The 19575-nt window shown below is 29.3% G+C and overlaps 1 protein-coding gene across 1 annotated transcript; it reads right to left on the reverse strand.

Annotated features, from left to right (window-relative positions):
- Positions 1-1760: 1760 nt before the first annotated feature.
- LOC136974027 (uncharacterized) lies at positions 1761-19360 on the reverse strand. Its single transcript, XM_067268798.1, has 7 exons — positions 19107-19360; positions 10926-11047; positions 10644-10849; positions 10334-10522; positions 8017-8160; positions 7845-7938; positions 1761-4742 (listed from the first exon to the last, which is right to left on the reverse strand). Exons 1-7 carry the CDS (start codon positions 19271-19273, stop codon positions 2128-2130), a joined length of 3537 nt encoding a protein of 1178 aa, XP_067124899.1. The 5' UTR covers positions 19274-19360; the 3' UTR covers positions 1761-2127.
- Positions 19361-19575: the final 215 nt, after the last annotated feature.

The raw sequence follows: 19575 nt of genomic DNA on the forward strand, positions 1-19575 counted from the left end.
CTTCCTCAGTATATTTTCACATATTGGTCAGTTAACAATTGTATAAGGCCCACCGTGGCCGAGAGGTTCCATTCCCCGAACGCTGGGAGTTTGGTCGTGGGTTTGTGCCTTGCCAGGACAGGCTGGCCACACAGAGTTCTCCACGTCTGTAATGCCCGAATCAGGGCCAGTTACCCTTAAAAAGATCTCCAAGTGTTGCATTGCCATAACTTAACAAAACAATACAATCGCATAATTGTACTTAATTATAATTAATAATTTTAAACTTGATTAAGTTGATTAAATTAGTATTTAAAACATAAAATGCAGATTTATTCCAAGAGAAAAACTCTGATTTATTTTTATTCTTCTTAATATTTTGTTTAAAAAATTTATCAATGTTTAAATTTTCAGGCATGAAATGTATGAAAGAGAATGAATAGAATTGCTAGTTAATACAATAAATAAAGTCAACAAAAAACTTATTAAGGAATAAATGATAAATACAAAATTTAAAAAAACTAAATAAAAAGTAATTTTTGTTAAAATATTTGAAATTTAATAAATAATTAAATGTGCACAATTATATTTTGGTAACTTAAAAAATAATAAAAGTATTGATACTGTCAGAAACTAGGTTTACATTATAAAACCATACATAAGCCGTTATTATTTGATATTTTATTTTTATGGAATTATATTAATATACTATATAGTGGTACTTAAGGGGGGCTAACTCAAACCTTTAAAATATTTGAATAATTAACAAGTATCTTTTATTAACACGTGCATGATGACTGTATTGTAGAAGGTCTGATAAACCATTTTTGCCGTTTTATTTTATTTTTTTGTCATTGGAGAGGGCTTAAGCTACTCTTGGATCTATAAATGAAATAATAATTAAATTATAAAAATTTACATTTCAGAAGTTTGTATAGAAAGTTAACAACAATTGACACCTTGCCTATATTGTTGTTTTGTTGCATTCAACATGCTTTAAGAAGTATCATTATCACTTTCTTTGTCCTATAGATTTTGTCATGTTTTTACTCTGTCTTGTGATTAGTGAGGTCAGTTTTTCTGTGTGCATTGTGTGTTTGACTGATCCCACAATGAAGCAGCCCAAGTGGTGAGGGGACAGGCTTGACGTATCAAGGACAAATAACCCATGAAAAATTCCTGGGATTGTTCATTCAGATTTAATCCTGGGTCTTCCAGTGATAGACTGATGTCTTGAACATCTCAGCTGCCACATCATTCAAGTTAACACTTATCTAGTTTTATTTTTATCAGATTAATTATAGCTTAATTAAAGCATTTAGACTTTTCTATATATATTCAAAACACAAAATTATGCAAGGAAATTTATACTGTTTATGCAACAACAATCTCCCAGAAACTACTTAGCTGGTTGACCTGCAACATTATCTGAATGTAACTGAAAATTTCTTTATGAACCTGTACACAAAGAGACTGTGCACAGGATTGTGTCATGGGGTTAGGAATGACACAGTTTGAGATGTTGTCTTGCAACTGTTGAACATCTAAAAGCAATTATCGTATTAGAGACTTCTTTAAAGGATTGTAACCATTTGTCATGGAAGATGATGTCAAAAGCATCATGAAAAAGAATTAAAATATGTGTATAAAATAGAGGGTCTTCATGAGAACTTTTTGTGTAATTTAGTATTAAGGTAAATTGTTATGACAGAAATATATAATAGTGTAAAAAAATATATATAAATGTATATAGAAAAGGAAATAAATTGAAACTCAAGATTTTTATGGTGGAAGCTGGCCCCAAACTTTTAATAAATAATAATAAAAATTGCAAATTATAAATATGAAATGAAATTTACAATAATAATACTTTAGCATTATATAATGAATGTGTTCAACAATTTTCTTTTTCATTTTATAGATTACAAAAGTTTTGGATAACAGAAAATCAAGTTTTATTTGATAAATATTTTTTAAAAAAGTTTGAACTTGGTTTATTTATATAATTAATAAATGTTTATGTGGATGAGAAGCAAATAATATTTTTTATGTAAAAATTATTGAGAAGTTTTATTACACCAGTCCAATAATTTGCATTTTTGAAAAATCTCAAAAAAGAAAAAAAATGAAAAGAATGTTCTGTTTTATTTAATTTGATTTTGTAACAGCCTCGGTTTCCTTTTCGAGAGATTTTGTAGCAGCCTCGCAGTTTCCTTTTTCAAGAGATTTTGTCACGCTGGGTTTGGGTGTAGCAGACGTTTTAGGTTTTGTTGATTTTATCTTTTCGGAAGTCGTCACCTTTGCCTTCTTTTCGATTTCTTTGGATGTAATTGTATTCACAGTCTTGTTTTTCTGAATGGAAGAAATTGAATTTTTTTGAATAGCCCTTGCAGTTTTAATATGTTTCTCTGTTAATTTTCGATTAACGATATTTTTTTCGCTCTTAACATTTGTCTTAGGAAGGTCGGAATTATTTTGTTTGCTTATTTTATCGTTCGGATCTTTATTAGTTTTTAAAGATACTTTAATCAATGATTTTTTTTCTGTTGTATTTTCTCTTAAACATTTTTCACCTGTTAAAAATTTTGAGTTGATTTTTGCTCTTTGTGCTGATTCCACTTTTTCTGGAGATGCATTTGATATATTTTCTTCATTTAATTTATTAACAGTTTCAGATTTTGATGCTTTAAGTGCCAATGTCTTAGGTGATGATATCTTAATAGTCTTTGTGTTAGACTTTGAACTAGGTGATGCATGTGGTGTACAGAATTCCTTTGACAATTTTGAAGATAAAAGTTTTCCTGACTTGGGCAATGTTTTTGTTTCACTAGTCTTTAATGGTGATGAACTTTTTCCTTCTTCCTTTGGCATTGTTTTGAGTTTAGGAGTCGATTTAGGCATGGATAATCGTTCAAAGACATTTTCTGTATTGGTTCTGTTTTGTACGGTTACTTTTCTTATTGGCGAGTCCTTTATTGATTGTTGTAAAGATTTCTTTTCTGTTGATTTATTCATTAACTTCTGTGCACTTTTGTTTTGTTGTAACTTAGCTGGACTAGTTTTTATTAATTTGTCAGCTGTTGTTTTGCTTATTTTCGATTTTGCAAGTGATTCTTTACCTGTCTTTGAATCTGTAACAGGTTTTGCATTCTTTAATTGCACTGTTCTATTAGTTTTATTGTTTTCACGATATATTGCAGCTTTAGGTCTTAAATTGTCATTATTATTTTGAACTGTATTAGTCATATTTACAGAATCTTTATGTAATTGTTCTTGTAATGGCTTTCCTGCATCATTTTGATTTTCACTAATTATATTTGCAGATTCAGAACTAGTTTCACTTGTTTCTTGGATGGTTGAAGTTTGAATTTTATTAATTGAATTTGAATGTTTCAAGCTAGTCTCTTCTGAATTTTGAAGTATTAAATTTGGTGTACATGTTTTGGATTTCAAACAGTTGTTAATATTTGCTGACAAATCTTTTGATGATGATTCAATTTCATTTCTTAAATTAGAACTATTTTCTGATTGATTTGTATTTATATTCTTTTTTTCAGTTAATTTGTTATTCAAATAACTTGGAGGTACTTCTTGCACATTACTGGGTATTTTCGATGTTGAATCTGAAGCATAGATATTGCCTTCAAAGCACATTAAATTGTCTTCTTTTTTCACATCAGTAGAAATTGTTGTAGTTTCTGATGGAAGAGCATTATTTGAAATTTCCGCATCAATTGTTTCATTATAATGCAGTTCTTTATTGAATTGTGAAGAATTTATTGTATTATTTGGTTGAGGAATTCTACTTGCTAGTTCTAAATCTATTAAATTATTACCTTCTTGTTTTGAAGAGGATGTGTTATCTTTTATAAAAACAGTATTTGAATGATCACTTATAGAAATTGAAGTTTCAGATTCTAAATCAGATAAATAGGGTTTAGAATCTGCTTTGAGTTCGTCGGAAAATGTACTTACATCTGTTGGTGTTTGTTTGGAGTCACTAAAATCAGATTTTTCGTCAGTCGAGATAAGACTATCGTTTGACAAAGGTGAAACGACATTTTTATCATTGTTAGGTGAATTATCTGCCATCATTTCTAAACTGTCTGCATCAATTTGATTTGAAATGTTGTCAGCAATAGAAATTTCATTATTATTTTCACAAATGTTTTTCTCATTTTCATTTTGTAAGAAGTTTCCATTTATTCTATTATCATTTAAGGAAGTAACAGAATTATTGTCATATAGTAATGAATTAAATTCTTCTTTTGAATAATTAGAAATAATATTTTCATCTTTTATTCTTGATGAATCAGTTCCCTTTCCTGTACTTAAATCAATATTCGAAATACTGCTGATAACTTTATCTGATATATCCGATAGATCTGTAATTAATTCTTGTGATTTTAATACATAGTTCTCTTCATTTGTTGTTTTGAGTTGATCAATCTCTAATTTGTTGTTTAAAGAAGGTAAACATATTGGTGGCACAGATATATTATATGGATCTTTCATGAAAATAACAATTGCAGTTATGTTATCTTGTGAACCAAGTTCTTTTGATATTTGAACTAATTCTGGTGCAATTCTTTCAACACTTTTTCCTTCGGTAATATGCTGATAAACTAATAATCCCAAATCCGACGGTGATAATTTATCCCAAAGACCATCGCATGCTAACACAAGATAATCTTCAGCTCCATCTAATGTTATTTTACATATTTCTGCTTCACTACTTATATGTGGTTTATGCTCCAAATCTCCTGTAGTGAAAAAATATATACATGTAAAAAATTTAAATTTAATAAACTTATAGTGTTATATAGAAATTATTACTACTACATCTTAAAAAAGAAATAATATTTATAAATAATCTCATTAAAGATGGATTATTTTACCTTAAAAATAAATTTTTAATTTAAGAAATTACTTTTTTAAAGAATTGTAGTTTCAATGTCATTAGAAAATTGCAATTTTCAGACATTTTTTTTGCTTAATTCCATTTCAATAAATAATTTAATGTATAATAAATTTATTTTTTGCCAACACAAATGCATTCAGTATGTGTCTACTTTATACAGTACTGAACAAAATATGTTGCTTTGAGAAAACTGTCTAGTTTTTTAATTTTGCAGGCTATAGTTTGCAGTGCGTCCACTTTGTTTTATTTTCTGCAGTGTATGTGTTGCATGATGTCGGTTCCACTGTGACTGCTGGCTTATGGTGCTTTAAAAACAGTTTTGTTCTTTACGTTTCATTGTTTGTTTAAAGCAGGCATGTCAAACACGCAGCCTGCGGGCTGCATGCGGCCCACCAACACCTGGGTTGCGGCTCGCTGAGACTTTTTAAAAATTTTTAAATATCAAGCTTTGACGCTTGAAGTTGGAAAGTTTGAACTTTTTTGAACTGTACGATTCCCGCCCTTTTTGTGTTTGTCCATTCCGTATTTCGTCCAACCAATTCAAATTGGTTGACGCTAGGAAAGATGCTTGGATAACAGCTGCGGCTTTGAATCTATGAACGATGATTGGCCAGCAAACATCGTGGAAGACTGCTACGTGCCGATTTGTCCATCAACAATTGCTACAATCCATATAAAAGGAAAGGTTTTGGTGTGAAAGTCAAGTGTTTGCTGGAACATCAAGGTGGACGTTTGTGTGCTCTGTCGTAAGGTGTTTCGTCTACTATTGCCATGACGAGTGACTGTATCTGAAGTACACGTCGCAAGGTGTCTTTTCAACGGATCTGTTGAGGAATAGTGACTTTCGGAACTTTGACTGTTTGTGTGAATCTACTTTGTAAACGTCGTAATTTTTGTGATTTGTAAATTATATTCGAGCAGATGGACTTAATAATCTGAATTTGCTTCATTTCTGGAAGATAGAATGTGAATACATCGATCTACCATATTATACGGAAGTTCGTTGGCTTTCGAGTCATATAGTGCTAAAACAATTGTTCAAATTGCTGGATGAAATCATAATTTTCTTGGAAACAAAAAATTATGAATGTGCTGAATTAAAAGATGGACAAAGGATAAAAATCCTGGCTTTCTCGGTTGATATTACAAGTCATCTTAATCGACTTAATCTTAAGCTTCGAGACAAAAATCGTGTTGTGACAATGCTATTTGATAATATTAACGCTTTCAAACAAAAATGATTACTTTGGCAAAAACAAATAGGAAAAGAAAGCTTTGAAAGCTGCCAATATCTATTGCTTAAATCACCTAAATTAAAATTTACAGAATCCGATCAAAGATTTTCTAATTTTAAAAGCTGTGAATTATGATACAATTTCGTTTTTTTACTTCACCTCTATCTATGGATATTGAAACTGTTGATGAAAACTTACAAATGGAATTAATTAAAATCCAATGTGATAATTTGCTGAACCAAAAATATATGCAAGTTGGAATTCCAGATTTTTATACATATTTATCTGTAGATCGGTTTCCTAAAATGTTATTGTTTATTACCCGTATACTGGCTATGTTCTGAAGCACTTATTCATGCGAGCAACTATTTTCTTTAATGAAAAATAACAAAAATTCAGAAAGGTCAAGGTTAACCGATCAACATTTATCATCAATTTTAAAAATTGCATCAGCTCAATATATTTAACCAAATTTTGAATTCTTGCTTTGTGAAAAACATTGTCAAATATCATCTAAAAAGTAATATAATAAGAAATAAACAAAATCACAGTTTAATAACTTTTATTTTTGTTTTTTATAAAAAATATAAAATATTTATAGTTTAAGTTTAAAAAAATAATATGAAATATAAAATGTCTATGTACGTATAATATACAATACATTGAGTCTAATAAATACATAATATAATCATTCTAAAAATCGTATTTTATTAATTTTTTTTACATTGAAAACATGCGGCCCCGACTTATACAAAATAGATCACGTGGCCCATAATATCGTATGAGTTTGACATGCCTGGTTTAAAGTATATAGTTATCACGTAAGCTAAATATATACTTAAACTGTAAAAATGATATACTGACTGGATTTCCAGAAAATCCAGAAATCTGGACCTCTTCCAATCACAAGTTTGTCAGATATTTGGTCTGGTACTATATATCATCAAAAAAAGTGTTTAAGTTCCAAAAAATGGTACATTAAGATGATGAATGTCTTTGTACTGTTGAATGCAAAAGATATAAACTCCTAATATAAAAATATATTCCAGCTACATGGCATTTTGTTTTACTGTGACGTGCTACTGGTGGAGCACAATAGTTTAAATGAAAAACCCAAATGTGACAGCGGTGATATGCAATGTTGGGAACATGTTAAAACAAAAGTCAGCTGGTTGATCAGTAGACAATGGAATAATTCAATTATAAATTAGTAATTTAATGAATTTAAGTTTTCTTTTGAATTATGGAATTAATTCAAAATTATTTATTATTTAAAAGTATAGTAGTTATTTTTTCTACAACAAAATGATATTAAAAATACACAAAATTTCATTGTAATTTTCCTGTTATCAGTTCTTTGTGGTATAAGAATGAGAAAACTTGTAAAATAACTAATAATTATTTATCAATTTTTATTCTTTTTTTAAAAAAAATTGTTTTTTTAAATACTACTACTAACAAAGTCAATTTTATGTGAAGTTGTTGAAATAAAATTAAATATTAAAGTTTACAGGTAATATACTGAAAAACAAGAATTTTTATCTCAGCAAGTTTTGCTTTATTCTGATATTAATTAAGTACAAATTTGACAATAGTTTCTTTTAGGAAAAAATTATAAAAAGTAATGTTTTAATTTTTCTCCGAAGTAAAGATAAATTAATTTGTGAAATGAATTTACTACTTTGTTTAAAAGAAAACAAATTACTTACCTACTGCTCTAGAGACAGATAAAGTACCATCTACTCTCCAAGTGTCCATAAATAATACACAACCTCCTAATTCTTTCACTCTACATCTTTCTTCCTTTAATATAGTAAGTAATTTATAAATAAAATTTTTATTTTGATTTTACATTAGAAGATAAATTTTCAATAAACTAACCTCTCTGTCTGGTTTATGAGGCAAACCAATTATGTTAGGTACTCCTTTTTTTACTAATACTGCTTGAGAATCTCCTACCCAAGCAATATATAAAGTTTTTTCTCTGATTAAACAACATAATGCAGTGCTTCCGCCTTTTATTCCCTGCAATATGTATTTTAATGAAATGAAAATTATAAAATCATAATAAATGTAATACAGTATATTTGTTTGGACAATGATCATTTAACTCAACTTAAATCTCAAATATATGTTCATGATATGCTACAAAAATAATTGAATAGGATTTAATTTTTTGGATTAATCTATATTGAAAATGAGTTTATTATATTTGATAAATTACAATTATTTCAGAACGTAAAGTGTATTTTTTCATTTTAAAACTGTGCTGTATTTTATATTGTTTATTAATTTATTCTCTCTTTGGCAATAAATTTAGACTTTAAAGAAACATTACCTTCATATTTTTTATAGTTTGTACTTGTTACATGGTTCTATACAATATAAAATTTGAAAAATATTGAATTAGCATTACATTTTATATGATTTAGTCTGTGTAAATTGAATATATTTACAATCAAGCCATTATGAAACAATTTTTTTTAATTCAAACATATACAGATGGAATGCATTCTAAGATCCCACATAATTAGAATTTAATAGTAATTATTTTAAAAAATAGCAATATTATTGTTAAACCAATTGGATATATTTTAGATTATTGATTTCTACATAACTGTTTTACCATTTAGCTTCATATAAATTTTTAATGTATCTATCTATTCAGTCAGTTCTAATATAGATTACTCAGTATACCAAAACTTCTATATAGTGTATGTTTGTATTTTTATGTACTGTACAGTACATAGAAATTAATATACTGTACAAATGCACATGAATCTATTTGAATTATATATGAATATAATTTTACAGTGTAGGTTTGGAAGCATAGAAATTATGTTGATGTTTGTTCATTCTTTTACAGATGAAACATGTTGCTGAGTAAAGAGGAATGAGTTCAAGTTATTTTGATGGTGAGGCATGTCAGCATGAAGCTGTTAAAGACTGTAATCTGGGTGGAGCCTGTTAAACTTTTTGACAACTTCATGACTGTAGGCCTCACTATCAAATTAACCAGAATTTATTCCTCCTTACTCAATGTCATGCTCACCTATATATGGATTTATGAATGAAGTAGCATCATTATGAAATATGATATAATACAGTAGCCCATCGTTATATTGCGGATTCGGATATATTGCGTTTTTTCTTTATCTCCCGACAAGCATGATATGACGAGGGGTTACGTTCGGTATACAGAGTTGTAACTAGGATTTTGGACGCTTATGGCCAAGAATAAAAATGGCACCTTTTTAATTTTTATTATTAAAAAAAAATAATTTTATTCTAAAAAAATGCTATTGCAAAAATATTATCTAATGACATTCAAAATACTATATAAATATAAATATAAAAATTGTGTTATTAATTTTGAATACATATTATTCCGAAACCGTCTCGTTGGCACCTTTATTAAATCGGTGCCTATCGCGGGGGCCACATTGGCCACACTCTAGTTACGGCTCTGATGGTATATATATCATTTTGAAAACTATTTTAATAAAATCAATTGTTTGAAGAAATTTATGGCATTGATCAGATTACTATATGATAAGATATCAGTTTACTGCCACAGGATCCAAGATTCATGTCTAGTCCAAATTCTCACAATTAACAAAAGTGTTCTGTTAATGATAACTGGACAAAAGCATTAAAAAAATTCTATACAGTAGTTGTTTTTCATCAGACACACAATCACTTTATAATTAGGAACACAGTGAATAGTAGTACCACTGGTTATTGCTTAATTCTCTAACATACTAAAAATGCAATTGGTAATCATGAAAATATTTAAGGTATTTTATTTAGAAATTTAATTTTAATAACAAGATCTCGATTATTATACAGTATCCAAAAAGTTACTGTGCAGTGATAAATTGGTAACGATATTAAACTTATATGCTACGGCATTTCTTAGGAGACCAGTAAGTTGTATGCCCTGCACTTCCACTTTGCCGATTGCCTAATCTTCTATGGAATCTGACGGGAATTCTAGAAGGCCAGATTTCACGGGACCACTCTCGTGGATTTTGGGGCCTCTAGGTGACATTTCTCACATTTGCTGCAGGAGAAACTGCAATATTGTACATAAAACTACTTAAACTTTTCCCACTATATAGTTACTTTTTGGACATCATGTAATTTATATTTAGTAAGGAATTATTTCAAATTTTATAAAATAATTCATATTGCATACTTCTCTGTAAGACCGCTCCAGGAATGTTTTATCAGTTAAAGTAATAGCTTCAGAAATTGCTTTTTCAGTATCAGTAAGAAAAGCTGGATGATTTACAATGTTCCAGTGTAAATGTGCAGCGCAGTAACTAGCAGCTTCAACTCCAGCATGGCCATCAAATATTGCATAATAACTATGATGTGGAACATCCTAAAATTAATATATTTTTATTAATAATATGCATTAGCAGTAATTATTTGTGTATAATAAAAAATAATATTTTTGGACCTTGTTTTATGAATTATAATTAAAAAACTTTCAATTTAGGTACCTTTAGTCCACAAACTGTATTAAGATTATGCAAAATGACATGCCTATCTTCCATTTTTCTTCTACTGTTTTTTATAGCACAAACTGACACAATGTGAGGTAAAGGTTCCAATTTTGCTGTTGTAATATCAATATATTCTTGCCAATTTTTACAAGTTTCTGCTAAACATTCAACCATCTCTATATATAACTGTGACGTTTTGTATGCTAGAATTGTAATAAAGAATAAAAATAATTTTATAAACACTATAGATATTTTAAAAATTCAGTTTAAAAGACTTACAAAAACTTTTATCGTCATCATCTATGCCTTCATCAGCTTGCAAACTCATTTCATATACAGAATCACTCAGCTGATATGCTACTAGCTTTGCAAGAGTCAATGCTAATGAATGTGGACATTTTCTAAATAAATAAAGTTTTGTTAATTATAAATTTTACTTAATTAAATTATTTTTATTTTAAGCTTAAAACAGGTAAACATTAATTTATTCTCAATAAAACATTCTAAATAGCTTTGATTGACCTAGAAGGTTAATAGTTTTATATATTTCAAATGAAAAAAAGAACTAACTATGCATTTCATACACAGTACCCATGATTAATTATTAAAGTTTACATTTAACTTGTACTTTTATAATTTTGATTATTAATTTTTTATTTAAATTATTATAAATAAATCATTAAAATTTGTTTTCTTTCATCTAACATTCTTATATTTATAAATTCAGATTAAATCTAATCTAATTTGATTTCGATTGTTTTTTTTTTTTTTTTACTATACGATGATAATATAATAATAATGATGATAATTTATAGTATTTGTTTTATTGTAATCAATGTAACATAATTGGTCAGGTCACCAAGTTGCAATTTGAAACTCCAATTTAAAGATTCTTCATCCAACAAAAAATGGGGTCCAATTGGACTTCAATAAGCCCTAGACCCGTCTTTGGTTCCTCGTAAAGCATTATTCAATGTACCAAAGAGATGAAAGTCATTTAGTGCTAGGTCAGGACTCTATGGCGGGGGCGGCAAACAGTCTATTCGATTATTCTGATGGCTTTCTTAATTTGAAGGTTGGTATGCGACCGTACTGTACAGTGTACATTGTCTCACAAATGGGCAAAATCTGAGCGAAACCTTTCGGAAATGCACCAGAAAAATTAAACTGCAGGATTCGGGGCGTTAAGAAACACATTGTTGAATGTTTATCACAGTTCAGAAGGAATTTTTCCTTCAAATTTCAAAGTTGCCATATTTATTTCGAATTCCTTAGCATGCAAATCTCTATATTCCCAGCAGGGACAAAAGTACAGTTGTGAACTAACGGGATTTCGAATTAACGAGGATTTCCTGTATATGTATACAGTATATACATACACCGATATATATATTTTTTAATTAACTATTGTCATTATTTTTCTTTGACGTCGAAATGAGAGGCGACACTATAAAGTGTGAGGACCGGGTTTAACCCGGCCCAAAATTTTTTTTGTTATTGTTCAAATCCCCTCGTGGGAAATTGTAGAAAAGGTCGAAATTCAAATGATGTGCAGCCTTCCGCCGTCGAAAAGCACTTCCTTTCTCTCCGGATCCAAACTCTTAGTCACGGAGATCGAATCATCAGCGATTCACCAACTATCGCGATTGGTGATCGAAGATAACGTGACCTGTAGTATATAAGGGGGGAAAAGGCTGAGAACGGGGTCGCTGAAGGTCCGAAGAAGACTCACGTCTCGTCTGATCCGAATCGAGAATCGAGGGCCGAAACCCGAGGACTCCAAAGCCCGCCGACGACGAGCCGTCACGACCGAGAACGACCGATTCTGCTTATCCATACGATTACTCCTACGATTACAGCCGATACATCCTAGGAAGAGGTATGACCCCGAAATTTGTAAACTCTCTCTCTCCGCCGCGGTTAGGAACCGGACGCGTCAGAGGAGATCTATTTTCTGTATTTTGTTTATCTGTCTAAATAAATCGTTATTTGTTTCCATCATGGTTCAGTTATTTCGAATATCGCCTTAACTTATCGATGAACCCACACACTTCCGCCACTCGACCTGACAAACAACTACCCAATCCCGACAAGTCGGGATATAAAAATTTAGCCATCCGCGACAGTGGGGTGGGTCTTGCCGACCTGTTCGCCGAAAAAAACGGAGGTACGACTCCGTCCTACCTCCCGGCGTTGCCACAAAAGCAACGTTCAGAAAAATTCCAAAATGTCCAACCAACACAAGGATGGCAATGGTTATATGTCGAAAAATTTATTATGATTAATAATTTTAAATTTATTACTATATAAAATAGAAGAACGCATCGAGTACGCGTGCCACTATACTTTTTTGTGTGTTGCCACTCCACTTCTAAACAAAAATGATAAAGAAGTTTCATCTGTAAGGAAGATTTGATAACGAATTAAACTGTACTAGGAGAAGTTTAATCGTACTGAGATAAAATTTCTGAATGGCTTCTGACTAATAGAGGCATTACAAGACCTGCGAAGTCTTCAAAAGGTAATATTAAAACTTCTATTTACTTAACTGTAGCAGGCCTAGTATAAAAATAATTTCTATGAAATTACATCAGTGCTAAGAATTATATTAATTTTTACTCCTGAAGAATAAATTTCTCAAGAATGTAAAATCGATTTATGGTTTAGTATGGAATGACATGTATCTCCTCCGAAAGGCATTTAATTCCCATATTATTTTACACTATAAGTGTAATATTTTACAAAATTTTATTTTATTTGATTATTTCTGAATATATTTAAATTTTTACGTGGCCGCCATCGAAAGAATTTGAATACATCTGATCACATGGAACTGAGAAAATTCAAGAGATGGCAAAAACAACAGTATTGATGACATATTCAGCTGAATCAGATATGAGAGCTGAGGGAAGAAGATAAAAATTTTATGTAAAATGCTTCACACAACTGTCAGGGCATCGGACAGACAGTAACTTACTAGATTCTCTTCGTGTTGATGGTAAATGCGGATTTATCTGGAGCAACTTATCAGACGATAAGAGTTCAGGCGAGGCAGAAGAAATGTTGATTTGCATTCTTCCTACTATTACTAACCATTACAGTACAGTAACAGAACAAAAAGCAGAAGTTATATTACCATTATTGATACTATAAACGAAGTTATCTGTAATATTAATAACACCGATCTCAAGAATCTCAACTTTACATCAAAGTATGAATTTGATGGCGGTGTGCAGTCCATAAAAAAAAACCATTTAGCATAATCGTAGACTTTCCACCCGCTTCTGTCGACCGATGAAGCTTGAATTTATAAGAAAGGACAGCCAATTAAGAATGAAAACGAATAGGTAACGATGCAAATTAATGCGGTTTTTCTCAAGCTCCATCAGTTGTATATTATATCTTTGACTGCATCGTACAGACAAGCCTGGTGTTCGAAAATTTCCAAACAACAGGCGCACTGGAAATTTTGAACTGAGTGACCTCCGCGAGCCTTTATAAAGCATATTGGGATAGCGATTTTAAGTAAAATGATAACATAAAATTCGTTAAAAATCACGTTAATTTATTCAAAAGCAATACGTAGGGTACTTTTATTTGTAAGTCTCTATTCAGATTTCGCTACCGACTTGACAAGTTATAAAGATATAATTCTATTAGAAAACCAGAAAAAGTTTTTAAAATATGATAATATGATTTAAAAATCTTGCTTCAAAGTAACCTTTAAAAGACTGAAAACATAAATATTTAACCATCCATTTTATTCAGTTTGAAGCCGGAAACTTATTTTTTAAACGAAAATAATTGTGTTAGTGAAAGAGGAAGAGTAATTTTTTAAGGCGAAATCCGATATTTCAAACTCCAAATATACTTCAAGACAATTTAATTATTTCAAGTTGAATCGTTGTTCATAGTTTGGGAGTGATTGCAGAAACCTTTGACATTTAAGTACCATAGGTTTCACCATTCTAGGATTTCTGAAAAGATTACAGTAGCTTCATCAGGTTTTGACTCTCATGGCGAAAATATTAGGAACGTTCGATTCAAACATGAAGCATTTCAATACAAACTTCACCAATTATAAATAATATCGATTACAATTAAGTAACAATAAATACTGTAGTTATTTGGCTAATATTCTTATCTACTCGTCAACGAAATCGCTAACAAAAAAAATAAAATAACAGAAAATGAATGTAACGGTAAAATGCTAAATTATAGACTGTCAGTCGGATAAGTTGACCCCATAAAAATAGCTATTTCTCTAGTTTTATTGGCTCAACTTATCCGTCTGGCATACTTGTCTAAATATCATTAATGACATATGACTTACAAGCAAAAATACAGCATTTATAGCAGTGACCTAAAATTAAAACCTAAAAGGAATGTGACTAACAGTAGTCATTCATTTTGCTATGACATTTAAAAGTAATTATATTTGTTAATCATTATCTGATATTTAAATTTTGTTACTTACTGTGCATAATTAATACTGTAAACGGATATAGTAAACGTAAATGTATTTTTGAAGTTTCGAATAGAACTTTTTGTACTGATTTCAAATATGAGATTGAAATTTTTCTATCATCCTCTGATTTTCCATAATCATAGACTTAAACTAGCATAAAATTTTCTGTATATTTTTACCTATTTTGCTATATAAATCAGAACTTGAAAAATGGCTTCTCCGTTCTTCCGTGACGAGAAAAAATTTTCTACCCAAACAAACGAGCAAACGAATTGAAGAGGAGGTTTTGCTTCAGTTGATGTTAATACATTACACCTGTTATTCAACTAAAATGTTCGCCAGAAACAACAGAGATAATTAATTAAATTATTATTGTCGCGAAAGTATAGCTACTTCTGAAAACACGACAGGAGATTCCCATGCGGCCGACAAAAAACTAATGACAGATTTTGATTGATTACATTCTAGAGAGAGTGATGAATGATCTTATTGCTCTAACGTCGTTTTTGTTTGCTGCTAGACCTGCAATTTTCAGATTCTAATAGTCAATAGTTAGGATTACAGATATGTAAATATGTATACTGTACAATCCGTCCCAGAAAGTAGTCCAGGTTTCTGGTAGATAATGGCATTCTCGTATGTCGATTGATTACAACGCTTACGCAGTACGGATAAGGATATGTGTAAAGAGAAGATTATGAATACTGATTAATAAATGATTAAAAAAAATAAAAAAAGACACTTTAACACCTTAGCATCACTACGTAAGAAAATCCAGCAACGAGCTGCTTAACTTTCCAGGCAACATAATGAAATTAAAAGAGGATAATCTGCTGGCTTTATGAGAAAATAATCCCTCCTCCACATACTGTTTGAATATATTACGAATTGTTCTTTCTTTGACGTGAAAAACATTGGATGTTGTCTGTAATTTTTTCGGTCCCTTGAGAATTTACGAGCAAAAAAACATTACGTAGAAGCAAGATACAAAACGGAAACAATGTTCTGGTGTAACCCCTATAATAATTAATTCGCGACGTTCATAATACATGCGATATTATGGAAAGCCGTAGTAACTTTTTGGAATGGATAGTTCATAATTTATATATTAATCGCGAAATTACGCGCTCCCAGAAGAATTACTCAATTTAGATATTATAATTAAGTTGTCTCTTCCAAGAAGATAACGTTTTAAAGTTGATTAATACATATATAATCTGTACAAGTATAATTTGTGATTTAAATATACTATATAAATATATCGGTCTATATATAATATAATTTAATCAGTTTGCATATTATTCACGTACTTATGTATGAATTAATTATCATATAACATATATAACTTTAAATAATTTGTCAATTTGATAGAGAATCGATAATTTGATATACCAAAAAGAACAAAACAAGAGTGTGTATCCGTTGCTGAATAATAAGAGAATAAATATTTGCATTAATTTGAAGGAGCATGGAGTTAGATTTATAAAGATTTCTGCTCTGTTGCTCTAACTGAATACTGTTGTCTGATTTAGATAAATGTAGTTTTCAACGAATTTATATACAAAGTAACTGTTAGAAGGTTATAGACTATTAATAAAAACAAAATTTACGAGAAAATTTTTAAATGTTTAAATTATAAATGCTTATTTTCTTTGACACTCTCTCCCCTGTAGGTAATTATCCTTGCATTACTTGATTTCTTGTAAGTTTGCCTCCCCTCGTATATTTTCATGCCATAGAGGTTATTGAACTTTTTCAATACGCAAGTAATTATAAATTTAATTAAATTTTTTAAAATAATTTTCTAAATAATAAAACTATTATTAAAGTAAATAATATTTGAAAATTAAAAAATTAAAATTTAATCAGATAATGTTTTTTTTCTGGACGTTTTATTATTATTCTGTTGTTCCTATATTAAAATTTTAAAGCTTAATATATTATTTATTCGTTTCTTTTAGATTTTGCTATTAATTCCAACTTGTCTTTTTCTTAAATTAAATCTCGAAGCCAAGTCTCTTATACAGAAATCTCACAATGTATACTTACTGTCATTTTACATTAATGCGGGATTACATGTACACAATATTCGTTATAAAGTACACACAACGAATGACTATTGAAAGATCAATATTTGATTAGAACTTGAAATTGAAAAGACACTTCACATAAATTATAATTCAACAGCGTACTACGACGACAATTTCTACCTGTTTTAATTAATTTTGTGTTAGATGTTAAACTTCGAATTTGATTATATATTATTCTACGAAATTAAAAATTTTGTTTGTGTTTTAGAATTTTTTACTATTTACCTTCTTTAATCGCCTCGTTATTTTTATATTATTATAGAAAATTTACATTATCTATCATCCTAGAATAAAACGAGTTTAGAATAATTTTAAAAATGACTAATTAACTTGTAATTTAATCCTTGATTTAACAGCAAACAGAGTCGTATATCTTTATATATATAAGCGTATGAATTAACAGCTATTGTTCTTTCTATTTTAAGAAGGAACTAAAAGGATTTTGAACTCGAACGTGTTCATCATATAATCGCTCGGATTTCTAAATACACCAGCCTATTGTGTTCAAACTTGTTAAATTTCAATATTATTAAACTTTTAATACCATGTTTTAACGTTTAATACTTTCCAGTGGTATGAAAATTTATTATATATTTTAAAAAAATGCATATATATATATATAAAATCTTAACATCAACACTCCACAAATATCTTGGCAAAATTCCGAGTGACTTGTCCTAGATGGAATACACTATTTACTATTGTTGCTGTTATTTTTTTATTTCCTAAATTTAAACAAACTAAAGTGAACTATTCGAGGTATTTTGTGCAATAAAATATATTCCAAATTTTAAAAATAAATAAATTGGCTTTTAAAACTGTTGCTGTTCCCATCTCGAATTTTATTTACGTTAAATATATTCGAAAAATATTGGCATAATTTAGTGTTTAGATATAGCAATGCTTCCGTATTAATATCAAGTATACATAACTGATTTGTAGAAAATATTTTATGGAAACTAAATGAGATTCAAGATATATATTTTTTAAATTTTCAATAGGCCTATATCATTTACTTGTAAACTAAGTATGATATGTAAAATGTAAATAAAAAATAAGGTAATTCGTGTATTTAAAACTAGATTAAAACGTCTTTAAAGCAAATAAATAAGTATGTAATGTAGGCGTGTTATATATTATTTATTTACTTTAAAAAAAAATATATATATATATATATATATATATTATATAATATATTATATTTATAGATTTTATTTTACACATTTTTATATTTACTTTATGTATATAAATTCTTCACATATTGATAAAGGAAATAGAAATAGACGGAGTGTGGAGATACGTATTTGTTGGCGCCTCTTATGAATTCTGCTGGCGGAGAAACATATTTATGTATATAAAGCGAATATAAAAATATAGCAAATAAATTTGTCTTTATATTTAAATTTCACTTCTATAATAATACTTTGTATTGAGTGTGTATATAGTGTATTTGGTACGTAAATTAATAGGAAAAACGTAAGGAAATCAAATTAATTTTAAAATTAATTTGATTTCCTTAGGTTTTTCCTATTAATTCCTTTCCACTTAATACACACACTAAATACACTAAACAAATTATTTTTATAGAAATGTATGTGTCGATAGTTATTCTTTAAGGAATAACTCTCTACATACACACATTCACACTTACACCATACACAAATCACACTTTATGTATATGTATATAAAGTTACTCTTTAAAGAATCACTCTCTGTATACACACACTCACACCCCATACTCACACTCACACACCATACACAAATCACACGTCACACTTTACGTATATGTGTATAAAGTAAAGAATAACTTTCTCTACACGCATCACGCACACGTTCACACTCTTTCTGTATATAACGAGTGTGAGTGTGAAGTTCTACGAAAGTATTTAAACCAAAACTCACTTTTGTTCCAAATAATGGAGACACCAGTCGAGTACTTCAACTTTGACGTCTTCCGGTTTCATACTGAAGCTACTTAAAATATTACTGCGATGTTGTACGTTATCTTCCGTTTTACATCTATTAAATTCGTCGAAAAACTGTTTAATACTTTTCGCACTTTCGTCCATTTTCTTTCGATTCGTATTCAACGTTCGTCAACTTAACCCGTTCGAATGATAACCTTTTATAGGAACGTCTGCTCTTATTAGTTTCCCTTCTCGATGTTGGATGGCGCTTTTCCACTTTTTTTTTTTTAACTTTTACGCTCGGATTTTAAATTGAATTGTTTTATATTTAATTAAATAATAAAAAAGAAAGAAAAATAAACGATAATTCTGTTTTTATTTTATGTTTCGGTTTAATCGGTAATAATAAAATAAAATTAAACTGAGAAATCGATTTTTAATAATTGCCATGAAATTCTTAAATG

Source organism: Centruroides vittatus, unplaced genomic scaffold, assembly GCF_030686945.1.
Source record: "Centruroides vittatus isolate TY-2023 unplaced genomic scaffold, ASM3068694v2 contig_337, whole genome shotgun sequence".
In the NCBI taxonomy this organism is placed as follows: domain Eukaryota; kingdom Metazoa; phylum Arthropoda; class Arachnida; order Scorpiones; family Buthidae; genus Centruroides; species Centruroides vittatus.

Excerpts from the sequence above, each read along its gene's own strand:
- LOC136974027 (XM_067268798.1), bottom strand. The coding sequence starts at position 19,273 with ATGGACGAAAGTGCGAAAAGTATTAAACAGTTTTTCGACGAATTTAAT. Across the intron at positions 10,850-10,925 it reads TGATGACGATAAAAGTTTTT|CATACAAAACGTCACAGTTA; the intron begins GTAAGTCTTTTA and ends TTACAATTCTAG. Across the intron at positions 4,743-7,844 it reads ATCTGTCTCTAGAGCAGTAG|GAGATTTGGAGCATAAACCA; the intron begins GTAAGTAATTTG and ends TTTTCACTACAG.